The sequence below is a fragment of the Hevea brasiliensis genome, chromosome 2, assembly GCF_030052815.1.
Source record: "Hevea brasiliensis isolate MT/VB/25A 57/8 chromosome 2, ASM3005281v1, whole genome shotgun sequence".
Classification (NCBI taxonomy): Eukaryota; Viridiplantae; Streptophyta; class Magnoliopsida; order Malpighiales; family Euphorbiaceae; genus Hevea; species Hevea brasiliensis.
Window position 1 is genome coordinate 123,597,178 of NC_079494.1, and position 24,048 is coordinate 123,621,225.

General features: G+C 35.3%; 3 protein-coding genes across 3 annotated transcripts; 1 reads left to right on the plus strand and 2 right to left on the minus strand.

Annotated features, from left to right (window-relative positions):
• Positions 1-285: 285 nt before the first annotated feature.
• LOC110663017 (plasmodesmata-located protein 8) lies at positions 286-2,629 on the minus strand. The gene is made up of 3 exons (XM_021822204.2): positions 1,837-2,629; positions 737-844; positions 286-644 (listed from the first exon to the last, which is right to left on the minus strand). The coding sequence occupies exons 1-3, from the start codon at positions 2,603-2,605 to the stop codon at positions 640-642; spliced, it is 882 nt and encodes a 293-aa protein (XP_021677896.2). The 5' UTR covers positions 2,606-2,629; the 3' UTR covers positions 286-639.
• Positions 2,630-4,696: 2,067 nt separating this feature from the next.
• Positions 4,697-5,390, minus strand: LOC110663018 (auxin-responsive protein SAUR36). The gene has a single exon (XM_021822206.2). It carries the CDS (start codon positions 5,388-5,390, stop codon positions 4,872-4,874), a length of 519 nt encoding a protein of 172 aa, XP_021677898.2. The 3' UTR covers positions 4,697-4,871.
• Positions 5,391-17,043: 11,653 nt separating this feature from the next.
• Positions 17,044-23,198, plus strand: LOC110663019 (Golgi SNAP receptor complex member 1-2). The gene is made up of 6 exons (XM_021822207.2): positions 17,044-17,365; positions 20,957-21,153; positions 21,727-21,816; positions 21,911-21,982; positions 22,718-22,847; positions 22,933-23,198. Exons 1-6 carry the CDS (start codon positions 17,233-17,235, stop codon positions 23,028-23,030), a joined length of 720 nt encoding a protein of 239 aa, XP_021677899.1. The 5' UTR covers positions 17,044-17,232; the 3' UTR covers positions 23,031-23,198.
• Positions 23,199-24,048: the final 850 nt, after the last annotated feature.

Consider the following 24,048-nt stretch of genomic DNA (forward strand, 5'->3'; position numbering starts at 1 on the left):
ATCGGAAGGTTCAGAATAAAGAAGTTCAAAGTTGGCATTTCTGTTTTTATCTATACGCTCCCTGAAAAGTACAAAGACGTTTTGACATGGAAATTCGAGAAAATGAAATGCTTTATTGTAATTAATTTTTTTTACTTGATTTTGATTGGAACTCAAAATTTTATTATTTTAAAGGTGACTCCAGTAATAGTCACTTTAAGTTGATTATTTATTCTCTCAATTTAGTTAATAGGCCAAGAGACTTCAACTTATGCAATCATAGCTTTGATCATAAAATTTTCAATTAAAAGTTAAAATCCTGACAACTCTACTCTTTTTTGTAGATACCCAATGATATGATATAAGCTCCTTATATCAACATCTTCTACTCAGAAATCTAGCCTTTTGTTTTAGATAAGCATTATAAAACCAAAAAAAGAATGATGAGTCTTGTTGGACAGCATGAACCATCAAGGGGAAGGGGAAGGGAATCAGCAGCTCTTCTGAAGTTGATAGAGAGCATATCAACTTCTTTTGTGCAAAAACTTAGCTAGTCCATTAAATAAAAAAAAAAAAAAAAAAAAGAGCATATCTGTCGTAAGAATATTAAAATAAATTAACATCCCGGAACCTTCCATGATGACTCCAATTTCTATCTTCTTAACCTGCATATATGCAAGAAACCCACCGCCAATAATGATAATCGTTTTCTTGGTAATTGAAGTTCTTGTAAAGAATAGCTTAAAGAGAAATTTACCCATTGATTTCCGGCAGACTGAGAGAAGAACGATTAGGACTGCTAGGCCAGCTAGTACACCAACGATGATGGCTACTGTTTTTCCCACTTCATCCTCGTTGGAGGAATCTAATACAAGCATCAAAAGCAGCAAAAGCAAAGGAATTAATCCTATGCAAATTAATTGGCTTGATAAGAGACTAAACAAAGCTGCCACTACCATACAAAATTGTTTCTTAAAGTTTTATCTCTATCATACTTTTTATTTTCTATGTTAATAAGTGCATCAAGCAAAGATAATTAAGTGAAAGAATAAAATTTCCCATTTGATTGGTGCTTAAAAGTTCGTTGAATGGTAATAAGACAAAGGGAAAACTAGATTCTTTATTCTATTGGATTTGGAATGATTATCCAAAGATTCCAGCTTTCTCTTCTTTTCGGACATTTGATCAGCCATTAATGGAACTTTCAGGGCATTCAATTCTGCCAATTGCATAATTGAAATGTGGAATTGACCTAATCACCAAAAATAATGGAATAAAACTACTTTTCCATCCACCAGAATACTTAATTAGTAATTATGGCTAATGCATCAAAAAATAAAAAGCCTAATTATGCCGTTAAAATTAAAGATGAAAGGAGGGGGAAAAAAAGGCAGGATATACACGACAGGAATGACATTAAAAAAAATGGAAGTGCCTTAAAGAAAGCAACCAAAGTGCTGATGACCATTAATACTTTACTTTATAAAAGGAAATATTGTTGACTCCTGAAAAAGAAAATTTCATATTTCAAACAGCTCTCCATATAAAGAGAAATTATATAATAATGCGTTGATTTCATGTAAATCCTATATGAAATGATGAATTTATAAAAGAATGATAAACAAATAAAAAATGTAGAATGATAAAGAGGTGGATTTGGTGGTTACAATTGTCATCGTGTTCATCTACAAAATGACATAAAGCTTGGGGTGACGACCTGCCAAATTACTGGTAAATGAAAAACCGAAACGGGAATATCTCTTATTGGTTTTTTGTGAAAAGCAATGCATGCATTTTCTTTCCTTTCGAATTAACTGGCAGGAAATAGTTAGTAATTAAGAAATATATGAACTAAACCTGAGGGGAAATCATAGTAGCCCGATGCCCAGTACCGCGCATAACACTGCCCCAGGAACACATCGGCAGCTGCAGCTGATCCGCATAAAGTCTTTAACATCCCAACAGCATCCGCGAGGCAAGAAGAGCAATCAGCCGAATTTATATCCCCTAAACACTGAGCGTAACCTTCTACTACACCTGAACTACTGACCTTAAATCCCATAGCTGTTTGCAAGTCAGCAAGAACATCATCTCTTCGCCGAAAGAATTCAGCATCGTTGTTTACACTTTTACTGCACTTCTTATATCTCAAACTCGTATCAAGCTTCCCTAAGAAATCATTATGCTCATATCTTACATAGCAGCCTTCTAGTTGCAAAGCAGCCCCATAAGAGTATGGACAAACAAGACCTATCTGGTTAACTGCGCTTTCCATGCATCTTGAACAGTCAATAGTCTTCAAATCGCCCCTGCACTGATATAAGCCATATATGGTAGCTTCAGCAGGTGTTGAGGTTCCATTTCCAATAGCAAAGCTATTGTAAGAGGCTTGAGAGGATGAGCTAACAACTGAGGTTAAAAAGGAGTTTAGGTTGCCTTCAAAGGGGGAGTTGGGTTGATACTTCTCTTGAGAGCAACCTGCATAGTTGAAGATATGAGCTTGAACAAGGTTGCCATGATTACTAAGAGAAACGAAAAGAAGGAAGAGTGAAGTGAGCCTAAGAAGTGGGATGGTTTTGTGAATGGAGTGCAAGTGAAGGCTTCCCATCAACATTTCTTTTTCCATGTTTTTTTTTTCCAGTTTAGGCTTTGATTCTTTTGAATTTATTCTGTGGTTTGCTCTAATGGTGAGAAAACTAGAATGTGGGGTTGCTTTTTTTGCTATTCCATAATTCTAATTTCATCTGGTGTACTCTTTTCCGCCAAGAAAAGGGCCCATTTGGCCCTCATGGATCTATTTTTGTAAGACTAACGGCATCATCTTTTCTACACTTTTCAAACTCATAAAAAACGAAGAGCTAGCCGCAAAGATTAGCATATACCGTTGATTTTAATTCTAGCCAGCACCTAAAAAAAGCAAGCACTGCCAGTGCTACTCTGAATGGCGTAGGAGAGTCAATCAGGTTTACTTTAGACAAGGAAAAAAAAAACACTCTGCACAACTAACTCGAGCAATTAACACAGTAACAGAGACCTGTAACTATGGAAAACTGCTTTCTATCGGAATTTTGCTGTATATCGCTCGAAAGTAAGATTTTCGCTGATATTAAATATACAGAAAACAGTGCAGTGTCTACTGAATTGTGTCTTTTCCAATAACTTCCATTCATGCCTTGCAACGAGTTGAATCCATTATAGGAATAAATGAGGAAGCGGAACCATCATAGTCCTATATAGGGCGATGTCTTTTGCAGTCAATCATGAGCTTCTTGAGAGACAATCTATGGACTGTGAAGGTTAGTCATGTCTACTGGGATTTGAGGAGCTAACAATTGCAGAGACTAGTTGGCTAACGAGGATTTTGGGTCTCTTAAAAGAGGGATTTTTCTTAATTTTGCGGATCCCTCCGAAGGGCCTAGCCAATTCTGAGCAGGCTATGCCCATGTACCTCTTCAATTTTGGACCCAGTGGCTTGCCTTGGACTCCATTTGCTTTGGATGAGATGAGACAAGAAAATTCTTTTTCCGGTGTCCAATGGCATACAAATAAAATAGGTCCATTTCTTTGGGCCTAATGCGACATAACAAAGCACTGTTTGTGATGTTTCTTTGGCTTTGTGGTAGGCATGAGATGAGACGAAGAAGATATTTGTAGCCCTGGAAAGATTCGAGCAAAAATGAACGGAATGCTGTGGTCTATTCTAGGCATAAAATTTTGATAATGACAATAACCCCTCGACGTTGCCACCTTTGACGATATCAAACCCTCAGTGCTTCAGCCGATAGCTACACCAACCAGAAGCCTTTATTAAAGTTAAGGAAATTATTGGCTACTTTAGGTAGTGTTTCAAGTTCTGAAATACGCTTACATCTTTCCCTTCAAAATTACCGTGTGCTTATAGTTCTCTTCTTTGTCCCTATAACGACTAATCCACTCGCAGTCTTTGTATGATTGAAGGCCTAATCCTATATCAATTTTGTCCCTTCCTGTTAGCAAACCCCCACCTTTCTTCTCATGTAACGACAGCATTGTTTAAAAGGGGAAAAAAAATATCTTTCATCATTAGCCAGAATGGTTTTATTTCTACTTATTCCAGCCTTGATGAAATTCAAAATGGAGATTTCTCATGCTTGCAAAATAATAAAAGCTGAATATATGAAATATTAACAAAAAGACCTGAGAGTTACAACAGATGACCCCAAACATCTGGTCCATAAACCTTTTCTATCTATGGCATATGCCTTAACACTATATCGAAGAGCCCATGATTGCTCATCAAGTTGTGCTAGTGACTACTGCTCAACACCGAAGTTGAGTACTATAGTAAAGATTCGCCACTACCGCCACAATCGAAATGGGCGGGTCATGGGTGACGGGGACACCTAAGGCCACGAACACAGGGACGGCAAATTATTATTATTTTTTAAAAATTTCTAAAATTTACCTAACCTGAAAAACAGAATTTTCTAAACCTTCTTTGAATCATGAAGGTACAAAAATTCCACCTGACGCATTCAAATTGGCCAAACACCAAACTAACCTAACCTCGGTTTTCGTTGTATGTAGTTGGTGATACTTTTTAATTAATTAAGTTAATATTTCAATTTAATTTTTTACTAAATTTTACTTCAGTTGGATTAATATTTTAAAATTAAAATTCGGTTTTATTAATGAAATGCTCAGCTCAATCCTATCAATCATCAACTAATCACCCGCAAAAACAGCAAACTAAATGACATAACCATATCAATTTACAACTAATAGAGAAAAAAAGAAAAGAAAGGAGAGGCCTTTGAAAAAGTTAAAAAAAAAAAAAAGAGGGAGCCAACCGCTCCATAGTTAACACCAGCAATTCTAAACATCACAATCATCTGAACATTATCGTCATCATCTCATAAAAGTCCCCAATTATGGTTGCGTTTCGACGCCAGCTTACGTCCACCCGACCCTGCTGCAATTCGGGTTTGGACCCTTTCAAACTCCGAGTATCGGCATGGAATCGTGATGCCACCTTGTTGATTGAACCCATACTCCTCTTCTGCTTCTCTCAAAAGCTCGCCAAACAGAGGATGGTTTATGTAAATCACGGGCACCAAAACTCTGTGGAAATCACCATCCTTTTGACCCACATAAATCGCCAAATGTCCCTTTGGCACTGTCACCGACTTTTCATGGATAGGCTCCTCGACCAAAGGAGTGTAACCCGACCCGGGTTTTGCAGAACACAGAGATTTTGCTCCTGTTGTCAAGCGGCGACCCCACTTTATAAGCTTCGCGAGAGGCTTGGGCCTGCACGTTTGTCCCTGCGAACATAGCCGATTGTAACTGGATGGGCTACGGGTCCGCCGGAAGATCCATCGGGAGATCCTGACCAACCGTTTTCCAATCTTGAAACCTCTTATCTTTCTCATGACTTGCCTGGGGAAGTAGAGAGCGATTATAATAAGAAACAGGGTTTTTCGTATGTGAATGGATATTATTCCTAAATCTGGGCAAGCAAGATCTCGAAGGGTTCTTTTAGAGTATAGTAAGGTTCAAGAAAAAGGCCATGGGTCGGCGATGGACATGGTTAAACGGAAGAGAGTAAGGCATACTTCAGAAAGAGATGTGGGTACGTTTGACATCTTGATTTCTGTTAATATACAAGAGTTTCATTCGAACTCGTGCCAGACATACTCATCCAAAGGTATAGTTTGTTCCCCAAGAATAAAGGAGATGGCAGTGATTCTGGCGGCGACGGCGGGTGCTTGTGGTGGTGTTTGCGGCGTAGTTGCGGGAAGGAATAGACTTATTGTTGCTAGGAAGGTATCCTTTATAAAGGGATACTGTGGGAATCCAATAAAGGAAAAAAAAGAAGAATTGCAAAGTGAAAAACGAATGAGAATTAAATTTTTGGGTCAAAAGGCGACGAAAATAAGAGAAAAATAGCTAGAGTTTTGATATGGTCGGCACGCGATTCTAATCTCATCGTTAAATAAATTAGAGTGAGGTCAAAGGTCAGATTAAGGAACGGTCAGATGATAGTGGCTGCGGCTGGATTTGCACGGAAGTCGTTAAGAAATTATAAATACAGAGTTAGCTCCTTGTACTAGTACTGCTATTAAGATGCGGTTCGTCCGTTTAGTACGAACTCAGCCAGTGCGTTTGATTGGTCCTCTGCTCTAGTGTTTGACTGGGACTTTAGTTCTCAGTTCTGATTGGCCATTATGACTCGCAATTGCTGTTGCGGGTCAATTTAGCATCGCTCAATTCAATAGGAAGGGGGATGCTGAGTCTGGAGCCCAAGCAAACACGTTTCTTCCAGGAAAAACGTTTATTATTTTTTTTTTATTCAAGGAAAATGTTTAATTTGCCACGTATAAAATATATTAATTTTCTCGGATGTTAAAGGTTGCACAGCTAGGAACGAACTCAAAAATTTTATTAAGGGGCATAATTAAAAATATATAGCACTTTGAAAAATAAATATATATAAAATAAAAAATTTATAAATAGATAAGATTTTTTTAATTGTTGAAACTTTATTGTTATTTGAAAATAGAAATTAAATAAAATTTTTATTAAAATTATATATATGTACTTATAATTTTTAAATTTTGTATAAATTTATTATCTTAGATTATTGAAGGAAAATCATTATCTAATAAAATATTACACTATATAAATTAGAGACAGTGCATTTAAAAAAAATAGAAAACATTAAAATTTATTAATTATTATTAATTTGTTAAAAAAATAATGGAATATAAAACTTTTCCTTAAAATTAAAGAGTTGAAATAAAATAATTGTTAGATCGATTGTAGTTTTTTTTTTAATTATTTTTTAATTTTTGTATTTATAAATTATTATAATTAATGTCCTATTTTTATTATTATTATTATTTTTAATTTCAAGAGGTCCAATGCCATTTGTCTCTTAGTACACATCCTAACCTTAATCTCGCTATCGTGCGTGTGCTAGGCACGTGGAAAGCATGCGAGTGAGTTCCGGGAAAGTCCTAATGCCCAACAAACACCTCAACCGAAAGGAAACCTCCTTTTGCTGCATGGTATATAAATGGATAAAAGCTTAATTTTATTTTTTAAATTGATAACAAAATTTAATTAAATAAAGATCGAAAATTTCAACTAATTTATTTTTTAAAATTAATAAATTAAATTAATTTGACATAAATTTTGTTTGTATACCACACAATTCAATAGAGGGATTAAAAAGAATTTTTTGAAACTTTATAATTTATTTTCTAAATTTTACAAAAAGATACAATTGTATCATTCTCTCTCTGTATTATTTATTTCTCACATTTTTCTCAATTATCCTATTCATTTTTATGCTTTTTTCTTCCGAAAAGACAAAAAAAAAATGAAAAAACAATTTAATAAAAAAATATTTAACAACTCCAACTCTTTTTTGAAAAATATGTTATTTGATTTTCTTTTCTAATTATTAAAGAATATATAAACTTATTTATTCTTTTTGTAAAATGTCCTCGACCTCTAAATATATATTCAACTGACTAATTCGTCCATTTCAATAATTAAATTGACTACAAATAATTTTAATTTATATTTAATTAAATGTTAAATTTTACCTTTTGTCCATGTGAAATTCTACTAGATGGATATGAGTGTCACGAGCTCAAGTATTAGCACTCATTTGGGATTGTATTGTACTTGGTTTGAACTTTTTCAAGACAAAACAGTCAAAAAAATCTCACTATAATCTGTAGATCAAAATGAATATTACGTTAGCATGAGGCTTTGATAAGTTAATTAGGAAAACATCATCAATATCTCGCATAAACAAGCATAACAAGTACATTAAATAACGGGACAAGAATATTCAATGAATAGATTACTTTTTTATTCAAATAGCATAATCAATACAAGAAGACAAGTAATCCTTGCATCACTTATAGGCAGGAGGGAAACCTACAAATAGTAAAGGGATAGGAACTCAATAATCGGTAACTAGTTAGGCCCAGCACTAGCCAACTAGTCACTCCTCCTTAAAGAGTATTAGGGACACAATAGAGCATGGCAAAAGAAGACATCATTATGCTTAGCCATCACACCTTAAAATTATATAAATAAAAAATAAATACAAAATATCCCCTTTAGTCCCTAAAATTTATATTTTACTACTCAAACTTCTTACCCCTTGACATTCTTCCTCACTCCAGTTGTGATGGCCCGGCCCACTAGTGATATTGTCCGCTCTGGGCCGAAGCCCTCACTGTTTTAAAACGCATCACTAGGGGTTACGAACCACCAACTTATAAACCCAGCATCTCTCCCGTGTTTTGTCGATGTAAGATTTGCCTAGGGTGTTACAATCCACCCCCCTTATGGGACTCAGCGTCCTCGCTGAGGTTTGTCCCACCATCGCTCAAGGTTGCACGCGGAGCGGCTCTAATACTACAAATCTAATGGCCCGGCCCACTAGTGATATTGTCCGCTCTGAGCCGAAGCCCTCACGGTTTTAAAACGCGTCACTAGGGGTTACAAACCACTAACTTATAAACCCAGCATCTCTCCCGTGTTTTGCCGATATGGGATTTGCCTAGGGTGTTACACCAGTGGTCGACATCCTCGTCGATTGATGTTGTAATGTTGCCTCAGTCTCTTTGTACATGTGTTGTAGAATACGCAATGAAATATTGCCTCATTAAAAACCTTTACTAAGTGAAACCCAGTGGAAAAAACCTTGGTTAAGAAAAAAAAGTGCAGTACATATTTACAGTTGGGATTGAGCTTGTAAGAACTCATCGATCTTTTACTTGTGCAGTTGGAGGTCTGTTTCCTTCTCCCAAACCCTTCCATTTGACGAGGTACTCCTTATATGGTTGATGCTTTTGACAACTTGCTCTGCCAAGATCTCTTTTACTCAATAGTTGACTGGTGGTGTGCGGGTGAAAACTGGTATGGATTGTTCGTTACGGCTCTAATCTATCTCATCTGCATGATATGGCTTTAATCTATTGACATAGAAAATGGGGTGAATTTTCATCCATTCAGGTGGTTTTACCTTGTAAGCAGGTTGGCTAACTCTAACAACAATTGGTACTGACCCTTCGTATTTGCGAACTAATCTTCTGTCTTGATTGTGAAGGAATCGAAGTTGATCAGGCAATAACTTCACCATCACTAGATCTCCAATTGCAAACTCCTGTGGTCTTCGATTCTCATTTTCCTATCTCTTCACGTGTCTTTATGCTTTTTCCAACTAGGCTCTTGCAATCTCTGTGTTCTGCCTTTACTCCTTTGTGAAGTGATATGCTTTAGGACTTATGCCAGTGTAAGGATCATTCAGAGTATGAGGTGTTAAAGGCTATTGACCTGTAACATTCTCAAAAGGACTATTATTAGTAGTAGAGCTCTATAAAGAATTAAAACCAAAATATGCCACATCAATAAAAGAAGCCCAATTCTTCTGACTAGCATTGATAAAATGTCGCGAGTATTCTTTTAGCAACTCATTAAATCTCTTGATCTAGCCATTTGTTTGTGAATGGAAACTCATTAAGATATCTAATCTAGAAGCCAAAAGATGGAACAACTCTGACCAAAATGATCCCTCAAATTAGCCATCTCGATCACTTATAATACTCATTGGGACACCCTATTACTTCACCACATGCTTGAAAAAAAGGCACGAGCAGTATCTTCGGCTGAACAATACTTAAACATCGGCACAAAGGTCCCATATTTGGAGAATCTGTCAATTATCATCAAGATGTGGTCATATTCTCCCACTATTAGCAAACCAACAATGAAGTCTAGAGAAACACTTTTTCATAGTCTATTTGGTATTGATAATGGTTGTAACAACCCCATAAATATTTGTCATTCTACCTCATCTTGTTGACACATTAGATAAGTCTTTGTATACTCCCTCACATCATCCTCCAATTGAGATCAATAATAACCCTGTTTTAACAAAGCTAGTGTGCATTGCCAACCTAGATGACCCACCCATAAACTGTCATGACATTCTCAAAGTAATAGTCTCCTTAAGTTTCCCACTTTTGGAACATACACTCTATATCTTCGAGTCATCAGGAGATTGTCCTCTAACCAAAACTATCTAGTCTTCCCCTATTCTGCTAATTTCATTAGAGCTACAACCTAAGGGTCATTCTTTAAGTTATCTTAAATTTGTTCTCATAATGTGGTAGCTGCTCTACTACTTGATAATTGCGCTATCTATTGGTGGGTTGACACAGTTGACTTCCAACTTAAAGTATCTGTAACTCAATTCAAGCTTCTCAGTTTATACTCAAATTTAAAGTCAAACTCGGCTAGACATTCTTGTCATCTTACTTGCTTAGGTGTCAATCTTGGCTGGGATAGAAGGTGACTGATTGCTGTATTATTAGTCTTTACTATGAACTTTGACTCTAACAAGTAATGTCTCCAGGTACGAAAGCAGTGTACTACTACTAGCAACTTTTTCTCTTGAGCTATATATCGAATCTCTGCCTCTTTCAACTTTCAGCTTTCAAAAGCAATCAAGTGATTTTCTTGTATCAAAACTCCTCCCAGTGTTAGATCAGAGGCATCAGTTTGTACCTCAAAGGGTTTCATCCTGTCTAGAAGAGCTAACACTAGCTCAACTACTATTGCTTGCTTTAAGTTATTAAAGGATGCTTAGCACTCATTAGTATGGTGCCACTTATTTCCTTTTTTCAACATTTCTATAAGGGGGCATATCCTTTGAGAGTGACCCTGTATAAATCATCTATAATAATTCGTCAATCCCAAGAAGGATCTTAATTCAGTTATGCTCTTAGGTACTATTCATTTCTGGATTGCTTTCACCTTGGCCTGGTCCATATAGATTTTGCCTTGTTCAATCACATGGCCTAAGAAATTGATTTGGGTTTGGGTGAAAGCACGTTTTTCTTTTTCAAAAAGAATTTGTTCTCCCTTAACTTCTCAAAAACAAGGCAGAAATGGTTCTTGTGTTCTAGTATAGAACTATATACCACAATATCATCAAGATAGACCACCACAAACTTATCAAGGTAATCATGGAATACCTAATTCATAAGAGTACAAAAAGTAGTCAGAGCATTTGTTAGTCCAAAAGGCATAACAAAAAATTCAAAAGCACCATACCGTGTCACGCACGTGGTCTTGGGTTCATCCCCCTGCTTGATGTGCACTTGACGATATCTGATTGGAGATCTAGTTTTGTGAAGAATTTTGCTTGACCGAACTGGTTGAATAAGTCTACGATCAAGGGAATTAGGTACTTATTTTGTACTTTTACTTTGTTGAGAGCTCGGTAGTCCATACACAATCTCAAACTATCGTCTTGTTTCTTCTAAAAAATAACAGAGGCACCAAAAAGAGCTTTTGATGGTCGAATGAATCGAGCTTACAATAGTTCATCTAACTACTTTCTTAACTCAACAAACTTAGGAGGGGCCATTTGATAAGGAGCTCTTACAGGAGGCTTTGTCCCGAGCAATAACTCAATATCATGATCTATACTGTGACGTGGTGGCAAAACTATAGGCAACCGGTCTGGCATTACATCTCTGTACTCTAGCATTACATCCCAAATTTATGGTGGATGTTGCAATGTTTCCCCAATTTCTTTAATAATCAGAACCACTACATATGTGGCTCTTTATGCTTCACCCCCTTTTTTAATTGAAGAGCCGTTATCGATTTCTTTTTGCTGATAGGGATAAAAGTTGTGGGAACTACACACGGTTTGTCCCCAAAGTTATGGGAACTACACACAGGTAGTTCCCCATCAAAAGAAGCCAATCTGCAGCTAGAATTGGAATAGCTCGCGCCTGTTTGAGGAACTCCATCCTAATTACTACATCAAAATCATCAAGAGGGCTTACTGTAAAATTGATCTCAACTTTCTAAGGCCCCATCTGGCAAGATGCTCTGCGAGCAATACCCATAGTGTTCAATGCTTTGGAGTTAACAGCCTTTATCTTCCCTACATCTTCCTGTATGTTTAACTTGAACCGAGATGCCATCTTATCTACCACGAAATTATTAGTAGCTCTAGTGTCTATAAGAGCCCTTGTTGCCTTTCCATTAATACACAAATCAATGTACATTAATCCACTTTTAGCATTGGCTTTTGGCTTTTGTTTCTCGAAGGCTCTAAGAAAATAGAGAGCACCTACCATCAATGGATCATTCTCTTCCATTCCTTGTTCTTCCTCTTTAGGACCTTTTTCCTCCCACATGGCCCTTAAAGCATGTAAAGCACCCTTGTGTGGGACCCGATGGGGTCCATCACAGAGAAAATACTTCAATGATCTAGGCTTAGTTGCTACTATGTTACTTGATCCCTGGGAATGATTATCTTAGGGCCTTGCATTGTTTGATTCTCTTCCCAGGTTGGTTGGCCTATTTGCATTTGGCCAAAAACTCCAATTCTTCCTTTTTGTCCCTCCTTGTAGTTGGGTTATTCTGATCCACTCCCCCACTCGAGGTCTTACCCAATTTGTTAGGGCGATTGTTTGAGCTTTATGGGGAATCAAACTTCCTCTTAGGAGCATTGTTAGAGAAAATCATCTAGGCTTTCTACTGTGCCCAACGCTATGCTAAGCTCTTTTACAATTCGTCTCATTAACTCATTCTTTACCTAGGATTTTAAACCCTTCAGAAAATTGAATACCTATCTGTCTCAGACATATCCTTGATGTCTAACATTAGTGCTGAAAAGTTCCTTACGTACTCTCGAATTGAATCAGTTTGTTGTAAATCAGGCAGTTCACATCATGCATTGTAAGCCACATTCTCAAGGTAGAATTGAGTTTTCAGTTCCTTCTTAAAGTTATCCCAACTAACAATGGAGCACTATCATGATATAGTTTCTTCTACTTAAGTATGCCACCACAGTTTGACATCATTGGTAAAATACATGGGCATTATCTTTAATTTGCCCTCATCAAAATCATTTTTAGCAGCATTGAAATATAATTCTATATCAAATAGGAAATTATCTACCTGTTTTACATCACGAGCACCACCAAATGCTTTTGGCTCTGGAATTTAGCTTTGCCTACCTCGTAGGCTCCCATATGAGGTTTGTTAGTAGCTCTCACCAGTAAGTTCACCTTATCTTTTAATTCTTGCAATTCACCTTGGATCATATTCACTGCCTCCTTGACATCATTTTTAATGTTATCCATTGTCCCTACAAGAGAATTATGAGAATTGGTAATAGATTTTAAGCTTTCTACCATATTTTTCATACAAGAGGCCATAGCCTCAATTTTAAGCATTTTGTTCTCGAGGTCACCCCACCGGTTAGATCTTGCATGTGTGGGATTTTGGGTGGCCTCAAGCTCTATTGGCTCACCCTCACCATTAGATAACTTGGCTACCACAGCTAGCAAATGTTCAATTTTCTCGTCTAGCACCTCAATGCGCTTATCACGATGCATAAGAGCGAGGCGAACCGACTCAAACTCTATTGTCAGCCCCTTGTAATTCGGACATTCATCAATCCGAGTAAAGATCTCCTCAACTTTTTTCTCTAGGGCATCAATATGTGTAGCTGACTTCATCATGCTTTCAAATGCTCATGAATCAGTTACTGCTCTGATACCAATTGTCACGAGCCTAGGTATTAGTACTCACTTGGGACCGTGCGACACTTGGCTTGAACTCTTTTAAGATAAGTCAACCAAAAAAATCTCACAATATCAAATTGAATATTACATTAGCATGGGGCTTTACTAAGCTAATTGGGAAAACATCACAAGTATCTCATATAAATAAGTATCACAAGCATAACAAGCACGTCAAATAACAGGACAATAACATTCAATGAACATGCTACTTTTTTCATTCAAATAGCATAATCAATACAAGAATATAAATAATCGTCGTATCACTTGTAGGTAGGAGGGAAACCTACAAGAAGTAAAGGGACAATGACTCAACAACTGGTAACTAGCTAAGCCCAACACTGGCCAATTAGTCACTCCCCCCTACAGAGCATTACGGACATAATGAGGTGTGGCAGGAGAAGATATCACTATGCTTAAGTCATCACACCTTAAAATTATATAAATAGAAAATAAATACAAAATATCCTTTTTAGCCCTAAAATTTATATTTTTAACTCAAACTTCCTACACTTTGACAATGAGGAACCAAGTCATTCATTTATGGTATGGAGTGCCTTATTTTCACTTTCCATACTTGAATCCAATGTATTGGAATTGGTTATCACATGTTCCGTTTTTCTTTTCTATTCTTAGATAATCTAATTATTTAGTTCAACTAAACTATTTTTTAATCTATAATTAAGTTATTTTTTTAATTATTTTTATATATTAAAATTAATTTTTTTTTTATGTAATTCAATTTAATACATTTGAGTTTTTAAATAGAATTAAATTTTAATAAATTTTATCAATTAAACTAATTCTTTTGACTGACCAAACTCAATTGATGGATATAAGTTTGACTTTGAGTACTCAATGGATGAATTATTATCTATTTTATATGGTGAGACTCATTTATTAAATATATGAGTCATACACATTTATATTCAAAATACATAATAAATTAAATATAATAAAAATTTCCTTATCATTAAATATAAATGCATACCTAACTTTTTGTTAGAAAAGTGAAATTTTATCTTTTGATTTGATTTGGTGTTATTATTGATAAAAAAAAAATTAATTTGCATAAAGTAATGAAAACAGGTGTCTTTGACAAATGGTATTTTATTTGAAAAATTTAGACATTAAATTTAAGTATCGTATTTATTTGACAATTTAAATAGCTAACAATGTCATATGGTTGGTGTGTCATTATCAAGATTCAATGAAATAAGAAAATTAAAATATGCATGACTCGATCCGCAATATATATCGAAATGAAAACTTAGCAGGATGGGAACCTCTATGTGAAAAGAACATTGGTATATATAATAAATATTTCATTGTAAAACAGTGAAATAGGGTTAAATGCAAAAAAAAAGCCAACTTTCCCTTATCTTTTTTTTTTTTTTAAATATGCATGTTAGTATTTTTATTTTTCATATTTATTAGTGCTTTTATATTTTATTTTTATGAATTGATATTATTTATTTTATGAAAAAGCATTTCCCATTATATATAGGCTTTTTTCTTTCATAAGCTAGAAAAGGTGATACCATTTGAAGATTTTTGAAAAGCCTAAGATAAACCATTTTGGAATTTGATTACAACAGTAGTTTTTTCTTTTGGCTTTACGTTTATCATTAAATTAATACATGAGATTTATATATTTAATAAATATATTTTATTATATATATTTATATTTTAAATTAATAATAAATTAAATATAAATAAAAAAATTAATAATAAAATATTTAAAAATATACATATTAAATATATTAAATGGAACGCAATTTCACTTAAATAAAAATAAAATTTCTTTTATAATTATAAAACAACCCCACATACGCACTTTTATATATATATATATATATATATATATATATATATATATATGAACATCATAATTCATAAAGCACACAACAATCTTTTTATGTTAATGATTTTTAAAATTATAAAAATATTAAGTTTAATAATAATAATAATAATAAAAGACATTATTATTATTAAAGCAGTAGCTGCAGGGTCAAAGAAAGCAAGGCAGAAACGACCAAACATTCCACAGCTCCGTACACCTCGGTGGCAGTATATGACGAGGCAATTATTAAATACATTTAAAATATTAAAAAATAAATTTTTTTAAAAGATAAATTTTTTTATAATATAAAAAATAAAATTAACATAATTATAAAAAAAATAATATATGTGTGTTTAATAATTTCTCATATAACTAAAAAGTTTAAGAAAAAACAAAACGAGGGAAGCTGATGGCAAAAGTGGGGCCGTGCGATTCGAATATTCCAAAAATGGTGGGCCCAGATTTGCCAAGTGCAGTTACATTACGGGCAACGCGTGCCTTGATTCTGAAAGTTGTGGGTCTTACCCGCGAGATTGTAAAGCCCGAAAGGTTAGAGCGGCTCGAAGAATTGTGATGCAATTGATGCAAAACATGGAGAAAACACAAACCACGAAGTCTTAAGTTTAACGCCAAAATCAAAATGGGTGTCTTTGAAAATTTTGGTATTGTTTTTTCATGGTCCGAATAATCCTCTAGAGATTTCGTTTCTTCACACATAAAGTCTAACCTAACGATGTTATCCAATGCACCAGAGTTTACAGTTTTCTTTTTTCCCTGGTGGAATCATTTGAAAACTTGTGAATTTGTATACCACCTTCTTTTTCCATAAAATTCTAGATAATTTTGTCCTTTGCCTTGGATAAATATTAATTTAATTATTCTCATTGTGTTAATCATTCCATGAGTAGTAAAATTAATGAATATCAATTTTAATAATTCATTTGAGCATGAATTTCATATAATAATTAAGAAAATATAATTTCAAATATACACATAAAAATTGGTTTTATTATTTTTCAATATATTCTTAATATACAGCTTGAATGTGTGTGTATATATATATATATATATATATATATATAATGGCGTGTCATCTTCCATTCTTATCCTAATCTCTCACTTTCAAAACTTTTCCACGCCAATTAGGTCAATGATGGAATTGTCAATTGAGTAATAAAGTAATAATTAATAAATTTGTTTAGTTGTTAATTTCATAGATTAACATTATACTTGTTATCTGTACGGACAAAGAACTTAACTCCCCCAAAAAAAAGCCCTTTATCGCCTTTTAAGGAGCAACTTGATGCTACTATAATGAACGTTAACTGGATTTGGTAAAATGTACCTTGGATCATCAACCTCTGACCTTCAAATTTGTTGTTTTGCAGTAGAAGAAACCATTTGGTAGGTGTTGACTGTTGAGAGTTGAGATTCTCCAGTCTGGAGAGTGGCTTGGAATTTTCACAGGCAATGCTAAGCTGGGCCGTTGTTTTTCACAGGTTCAAGCACTTTTCGTCGTGCTAGGCCTTGGCTAAGGTCAAACTGAGCTTACCACAGATAAGATTCGGCCTTAAGCCCCTATATGGGCTACTCGCATCATTCGTGAAAATTTTAAGGCCCAATGAGAACTGGACATTGCACCTTCATTCATGTGATCGTGAAACGAAGCGAATGACAGGAGAGAAGAAGGTGATAGATACTACCGTCTACATCGAACCCAGTGGCCACTTACGAGATCAACGGTGTCAATAACCATCTCAGATCAGAATCTGGATTTCAATTTGTTGGAGATCCGAAATGACGGATCCCAGTCTGGAGTTGCAGGAGTCAGGTTGGGAGGAATTGAGGAGAGAGGCTAGGAAGCTCGAAGGAGATCTGGACGTTAAGCTCTCCTCTTATGCCAAGCTTGGAGCTAGGTTCAACCAAGGAGGTTCAATTTTATCCTCTGCTAATTTGACTTTTGCATTTTGGTTATTATCAATTCTAGGACTAGAATTGGTGATTTTCATAGTATTTGGTAGTTTTGGATTTGAGAATCCCAAATTAATCATGATTTAAATGTGTGTGATCTATTTTGTTCCACATTAACGATTTTTGGAGCTAGAATTAAATTACTGTCTCAAAGAATATCTTTCATTTCAACTTACATTTCAGAAATTTGGACTTTTCTTCTTCTCCTTCTTCTTCTTCTAAAGCTGTGTGGGTTTCTCTAATTCTGCATTATTCTTTGCCAAGTTTTATCATTTTATTTGTGTTGTTAAGATATTGGAAATTTCTTTAGTTTCCTATCAAAGTAAATTACTGGGTTGGTTTGTTTTATGGCGCCCCAGGCATGGTGGCGTGATACTGTTTACTGCTTAGTTGAATTTGAAGGGAGAAGTTGCTCAGAACTGAGTGTGGAAACTGGAAAGGAAAAACGAATTTGGGTTCTAAAAAGAATTGATGTCTTACAACTCCATACTCCTATAGAGTTTGCAACGTTTTCCTTTGTTACTGTCACCACAAACCTGGCTGTGTTACTAATTCTGAAGTTACTTACAGTGATATTGGAACCTTATCTGGCTCCATTTATCATTTCTCTCGGTAAGGCAGTAACAGAACAAAATTACTGGCCATTCAGCATCATTATTTTGTTCGGCACTGAACTGTCGAAACTTCTATTATCGGATATAAAGAAGAACCATGAAGGAGAGCTGAGCTGAGCTGACATGGAGTGAAGGAGTTGAAGTTTAACTTATTCTGTTAATTAGTTTTAGATTCTGTTAGTTTTCAAGTTAGCTTTGCCCGTGTAATCAAGTAGTTAGTTACTGACTTGTATATAACAGATGATTGATTAATGAAAAATCAAGTTTTCAGTTCCACTTTTATTTCTTGTTATGGTATCAGAGCAATAGCTGGTGTTCTCTCAATTCTTCTTTATTCACAGATCTCAGATCTATTCTTTGACGGTTATTTTTCTTTTCTTTGTTGATATCAGTTACTTTGTTCATCTGATCTTCTCTGCTATGGCTATTGAATCCACCATTCCTTCACAAAATCAAGTTCCTGATCACCTGACCAAGCCATCAAATCCTTTCTTTCTTCATCCCAATGAAAATCCAGCTTTGGTGCTTGTTTCACCAGTTCTTACTGGTTCCAATTATCATTCCTGGGCAAAAGCTATGAAAATGGCATTGCAATCTAAGAATAAAGTGAAATTCATCAATGGAACATTGAGAATGCCAGCAAGCACTGATCCATTGTTCTCAGCCTGGGAAAGATGCAACACTATGGTATTAGGATAACTCATTATTTATCACATTCTATTGCACAAAGCATCTTGTGGATTGATACTGCTGTAGAAGTTTCGAAGGATCTCTGAGACAGATTCTCTCAAGGAGATATTTTTCGCATATCTGATCTTCAAGAAGAAATTTATGCCTTTAAACAAGGTGATCTTTCTGTCACAGATTATTTCACTCAATTAAAGATTCTGTGGGATGAATTAGAGAATTTCAGGCCAATTCCACAATGTTCTTGCCACACTCATTGTTCCTGTGGTGCTCTTACTACTGTCAAAACCTATAGACACAATGATTATGTCATTAGGTTTCTAAAAGGACTGAATGATCAGTTTACTACAGTCAAATCACAGATTATGTTGCTAGAGTCCCTACCTTCAATTAATATGGTGTTTTCCTTAGTGATTCAACAAGAAAGGCAACTGAATTCTGGATTACTTGTTGAACCTAACCAAGTGTGCAAATTACTCAAGTCCATATATGGTTTAAAATGAGCTCGCAGGCAGTGGTTTTCTAAACTTTCAACAGCCTTGGTGTCTATTGGTTACACACAATCAAAGTCAGATTATTCTTTGTTTGTTAAGTAGACATCCACTTATTTTACTGCTCTTTTAGTATACGTGGATGATGTCATTCTAGCTGGAGATATATGTTAGAAATTGACTTTGTTAAACAATTTCTTAATAATTCTTTTTGCATAAAAGACTTGGGTGATCTAAAGTTTTTCTTGGGTTTAGAAATTGCAAGATCATCTAAGGGCATTGTTGTGGATCAAAGAAAGTATGCCTTAGAGATTTTATCTGATGCTGGACTCTTAGCTTCTAAGCCAGCAAAATCACCAATGGATGCTTCAACTAAACTTCAGCAACACATAGGTGAATCTCTCTTTGATAGCTTATAGAAGGTTAATTGGCCGGCTCTTGTACTTAACCACCACTAGACCAGATTTGGCATTTGCTGTACAACAACTCAGTCACTTTATTGCACATCCCACCTCTGCTCATCAACAGGCAGCCCACCGAGTGCTCAGATACATTAAGAATTCTCCAGGAAAAGGCTTATTTTTTCCAGCTACTTCTTCTCTTCAATCAAAAAGCTTTAGTTACTCTGATTGGGCAGGTTGTGTCGATACTAGGAGATCAGTCACTGGCTTCACCATTTACTTAGGTGATTCTTTAATTTCCTGGTAATCAAAGAAGCAAAGCACTGTGTCGCGGTCATCTTCTGAAGCTGAGTATCGTACTCTTGCTTCTGTGACTTGTGAGCTTCAATGGTTAGCATTTTTACTTGATGATTTTCAAGTTGCTTATAAGAAACCAGCCTTGGTTTATTGTGATAACCAATCCGCCATACATATAGCCACCAATCCTACCTTCCATGAGAGAACCAAGCACATTGAGCTTGATTGTCACATTGTTAGGGAGAAAAGTCAGTTAGGCATCATCAAGCTCTTACCTGTCTCTTCAGCAGCTCAAATTGCCGACATCTTCACAAAGCCTCTACCCATTGCCCCATTTCATCATCTTCAGTCCAAGCTGGGAATGATAGACATACATTCTCTAGCTTGCGGGAGGGTATTATCGGATATAAAGAAGAACCATGAAGGAGAGTTGAACTGAGCTGACGTGGAGTGAAGGAGTTGAAGTTTAACTTATTCTGTTAATTAGTTTTAGATTCTGTTAGTTATTTTTCAAGTTAGCTTTGCCCGTGTAATCAAGTAGTTAGTTACTGACTTGTATATAACGGATGATTGATTAATGAAAGATCAAGTTTTTAGTTCCACTTTCATTTCTCGTTAACTTCTTCAACATGCATATTGCTGTTGTCCTCACATTACTAAGTTTATTTTGTATGCGTAAATATCTTTGGAAATGCCTATATCATATTATTGGTTGACATGTTCTTACATTACTGCTGAGACTGCAATAATTCCATATACTACTACAGAAGCAGTGAGGACATGTCTTTACATGAATGTAAATTCATGCACGAATGTAACATGTTTATCTGATTCTTTTCTCCATTACGAGTTTATTATATTAGCTGATGTGGGAAGGGTGAAGGTTTTGGTTTCCAATGTATAATTGTAAGGACTTCACTGTTACAGTTGTGTTACTGCTTAACTGATATGTCATCTCAATCTTCTTGTTTTAGCTTTCACTTGTTGCACTTTCATGGTTTTACTGCAAGTAACTTGATAAAGCTGTCTTAGTTCCTCATGACGTATGCTTTGGGTTCAGGTTATGTAGATAGTGGTTCACCAACTGTTGGATCCAGCAGGTCATGGAAGTCCATGGAAATGGAAATCCACTCATTGCTTGAAAAGCTACTTGATACAAATGACGCTATGAGTAGATGTGCTGCTTCTGCTGCACCAACTACCTCAGTTACTCAAAAGCTAGCAAGGCACAGAGACATACTTCATGATTTCACCCAGGTTTCCCATGAATTGCTATGAGTTCAATTTCTAGCATTTTCTGCTTCTAGTTGCCTTTGAGTTCTATTACCTTGCATTACTGTGACTTTGAGTTATGTTTTGTCTATGTTACTGTAGTTGCTAGTCCACAAACTAGACAGCATAGGGTATCGTACCAACTACATTTAGCATTCAATCTGATACATAACAAAGTTGTAAAACCAGTAATTTATTATCTTTGTGGATAGTCACTTTCTTGAATTTGCCTATTTGGATTTTTTTTTTTTCCTTTTACGTTTTCATTAACTTCTCAATGGATTATCACAAGTTCTTTTGCGATTTGTCATTGAATTTGCGAACACTTATTTCACTTTGTATTTTATGCAGGCTAGTCATAGTAAGAATATGTTTGAAGATTATTAGCAAGCCCAGGCAGATGCTAGTCATAGTAGGAATTTTCGTATAGTTTTCATTTTAACATTTTTCCCCTTCATATGATTGCTCAGTATTTTGCTAGGCATTAGCATTATGACTGCTGCATTGAGAATGGTTATATCAATGCTACCTCATTGAAAATATAATTTGTTACTTTAGGAGTTTAGACGAATCAAGGGAAACATAAACTCAATGAGGGAACATGCAGAACTTTTGAGTTCAGTCAGAGATGATATTAGCGAGTACAAGGTGAGCATAGTTCAATTCTTAGATAATGTCATTTGACTTTATATTTTATTCTTGTTTCTCAAAAGTCGAGGTTATGCTGTCTACCTAAATACAGGCATCTGGTAGTATGTCTCCAAGAATGCAGTTACTTCGGGAGAGAGCTGCCATACATGGAAGCATTGCCCATGTAAGAGTTTGCTGCTTTCTTTTTTTTTTTTCACATTTCGTGTCTGATGCTTCAGGGAGGAGTTTTTTCAAAATTCATTTGTTGCAATCATATTCTCAATGGATAAAGAAATGAGGAAGGATGGTTAGGAGGTATAGAATAAAGGAAATTTTTTTGTCAGTGAAGACATAAAGACGGCAAAATTTGGAGAGGACAAATAGAAGTCTTGATTAAGTTCAAGGTGCTACAAGAAGTAGAAGCACAAAATGGATGTCAGTCCAGTAGAAAATTTTGCAATGGACTGAGTTCATTGCTTATCTGGCCTTGGGTAGTGCTGAGTGCAAAAAAGCAGAAAATTGTTTTGTGTTTCTTGTTGTAAATTGAGGTGGTGGTTAAAGGCTTTCTGAAGTTTATTTTAGTAAAATGAAAGGCATCATGTATTTATGTTGCATATATTTCTGAAGTTTGTTTTTGTAAATGATGAATTTTGACCTAACATTGTTTGGATGTGATCCTGAAATTGAATTTTGACATTTTTCACTTCTGGGTGTAAAATGGGTGCGTGGCATTATTCAAGCGCCCTAGAGTTTTAGATGCTAGTTTACTGTGCTTTGATTTGTTATGGTCTAAATTTCTGTTAAATAAAACAGTTCATTTAAGGGCTAACTTAAGGAGAAAGATTTATTTTGAACCTTGGTTAGCAACGGTTTCTCTAATTGCTAGCCAATTGTCAATGTTAGAGTTGCCTTTTTGCAGATAGATGATGTCATCACTCAAGCTCAAACAACAAGAGCTGTCTTAGGTTCTCAAAGGGCTTTGTTTGGAGATGTTCAAGGAAAAGTGAAGCTTCTAAGTGAAAAGTTTCCTATTATCCGTGGCCTGCTTGGTACTTGATGAAATGATTATTACTGAGTTTATTTCTCGATGTTGTTCATAATCATTAGTAATGCAGTGCATCTTTTTCATTTTAGGTTCTATCAGGAGACGGAGATCAAGAGACACCCTCATTCTCTCTGCTGTCATTGCAGCTTGTACGTTGTTTCTTATTATCTACTGGCTCTCAAAATGACCTGTGATTTATTGTGACAGAAATTACAAAATGATAGTCTTCAAAGGAATTTTTTTCTGTAATATGTTAGGATGGATCAGGTTCTCTGTACCAAAACCTGTGGTGCCATCACGGTGGCGTTATGCAACAAGCATATCATTTTTTTTAATGAAATTTTTGTTGCTAATACTTGGCCGAATATGGATATTTCCAATGCAGAGTGTTTAGCCAACAAAAGATTCGGATATTATCAGAAAAAGTGTCACTATGGGTTGTGGTTGTGCCTGAGTTACGAGTCATATGGGTGGTTCGTTTTAATGTCCTCTTAAAGCCTAAATTCTCTTATGGTTGCGTAGCCTTGTTGTCTAGGGTATGAACAAATAGAGTTTAAAGATTAGCATGTGAGAAGTGCAATGACCCATTTTTCCTGCGGCATAGTCAATGGCCATTTGTTTCGCTGGATGGTGCATGTGAGTGCTAAGCATTTTGCTTCGCTAGGAGTGTCCCTTGTTTTCTCAAAATGGAGTTGTCTATCCAGGTTGTGGTCCAAGCTGAGATGCCACTACTCCACGTAAGGCCACCATCAAGCAAACTTTCTTCCTGACTTGTCCTAGCTGTTTAAAGCCTGTTCTTGCTACCTAATTTTAACTCTTAAATTTACTCACCTCGCATATTTCTCAAAAGTCCATTTGTGTGGATAGGTCGGCCAAATGTTCCAATTGGTTATACTTAGTTACATAGTTATTAAACTCAAATCAATGGTTTGAATCAGTGAATCAATTCTTAAATCAGTCTGAGTTTATAATTAAACTAAACAAGAAAGCAATTTAGTGTGATTCGATTAACCTGACGATTGAATTAGTAAATCGGTGTGATCTAGATGGCTTGATTGGTTCAATTTTTCAATGGAATCTTTTTCTTTTTTAGAGTATTAGTATAGAAAATTGAATTCAAAGCCTTGTAAAAAGTCCTTAGAATCAAAACTAGCTTATAGTTACTTGTTTTTTTTTTCTTTAAGATATTTATTTTTTAATATATA

Excerpts from the sequence above, each read along its gene's own strand:
- LOC110663017 (XM_021822204.2), bottom strand. The coding sequence starts at position 2,605 with ATGGAAAAAGAAATGTTGATGGGAAGCCTTCACTTGCACTCCATTCAC. Across the intron at positions 845-1,836 it reads CTACTATGATTTCCCCTCAG|ATTCCTCCAACGAGGATGAA; the intron begins GTTTAGTTCATA and ends TGCTTGTATTAG.
- LOC110663018 (XM_021822206.2), bottom strand. The coding sequence starts at position 5,390 with ATGAGAAAGATAAGAGGTTTCAAGATTGGAAAACGGTTGGTCAGGATC.
- LOC110663019 (XM_021822207.2), top strand. The coding sequence starts at position 17,233 with ATGACGGATCCCAGTCTGGAGTTGCAGGAGTCAGGTTGGGAGGAATTG. Across the intron at positions 21,817-21,910 it reads ATGATATTAGCGAGTACAAG|GCATCTGGTAGTATGTCTCC; the intron begins GTGAGCATAGTT and ends ACCTAAATACAG. Across the intron at positions 21,983-22,717 it reads TACATGGAAGCATTGCCCAT|ATAGATGATGTCATCACTCA; the intron begins GTAAGAGTTTGC and ends GCCTTTTTGCAG.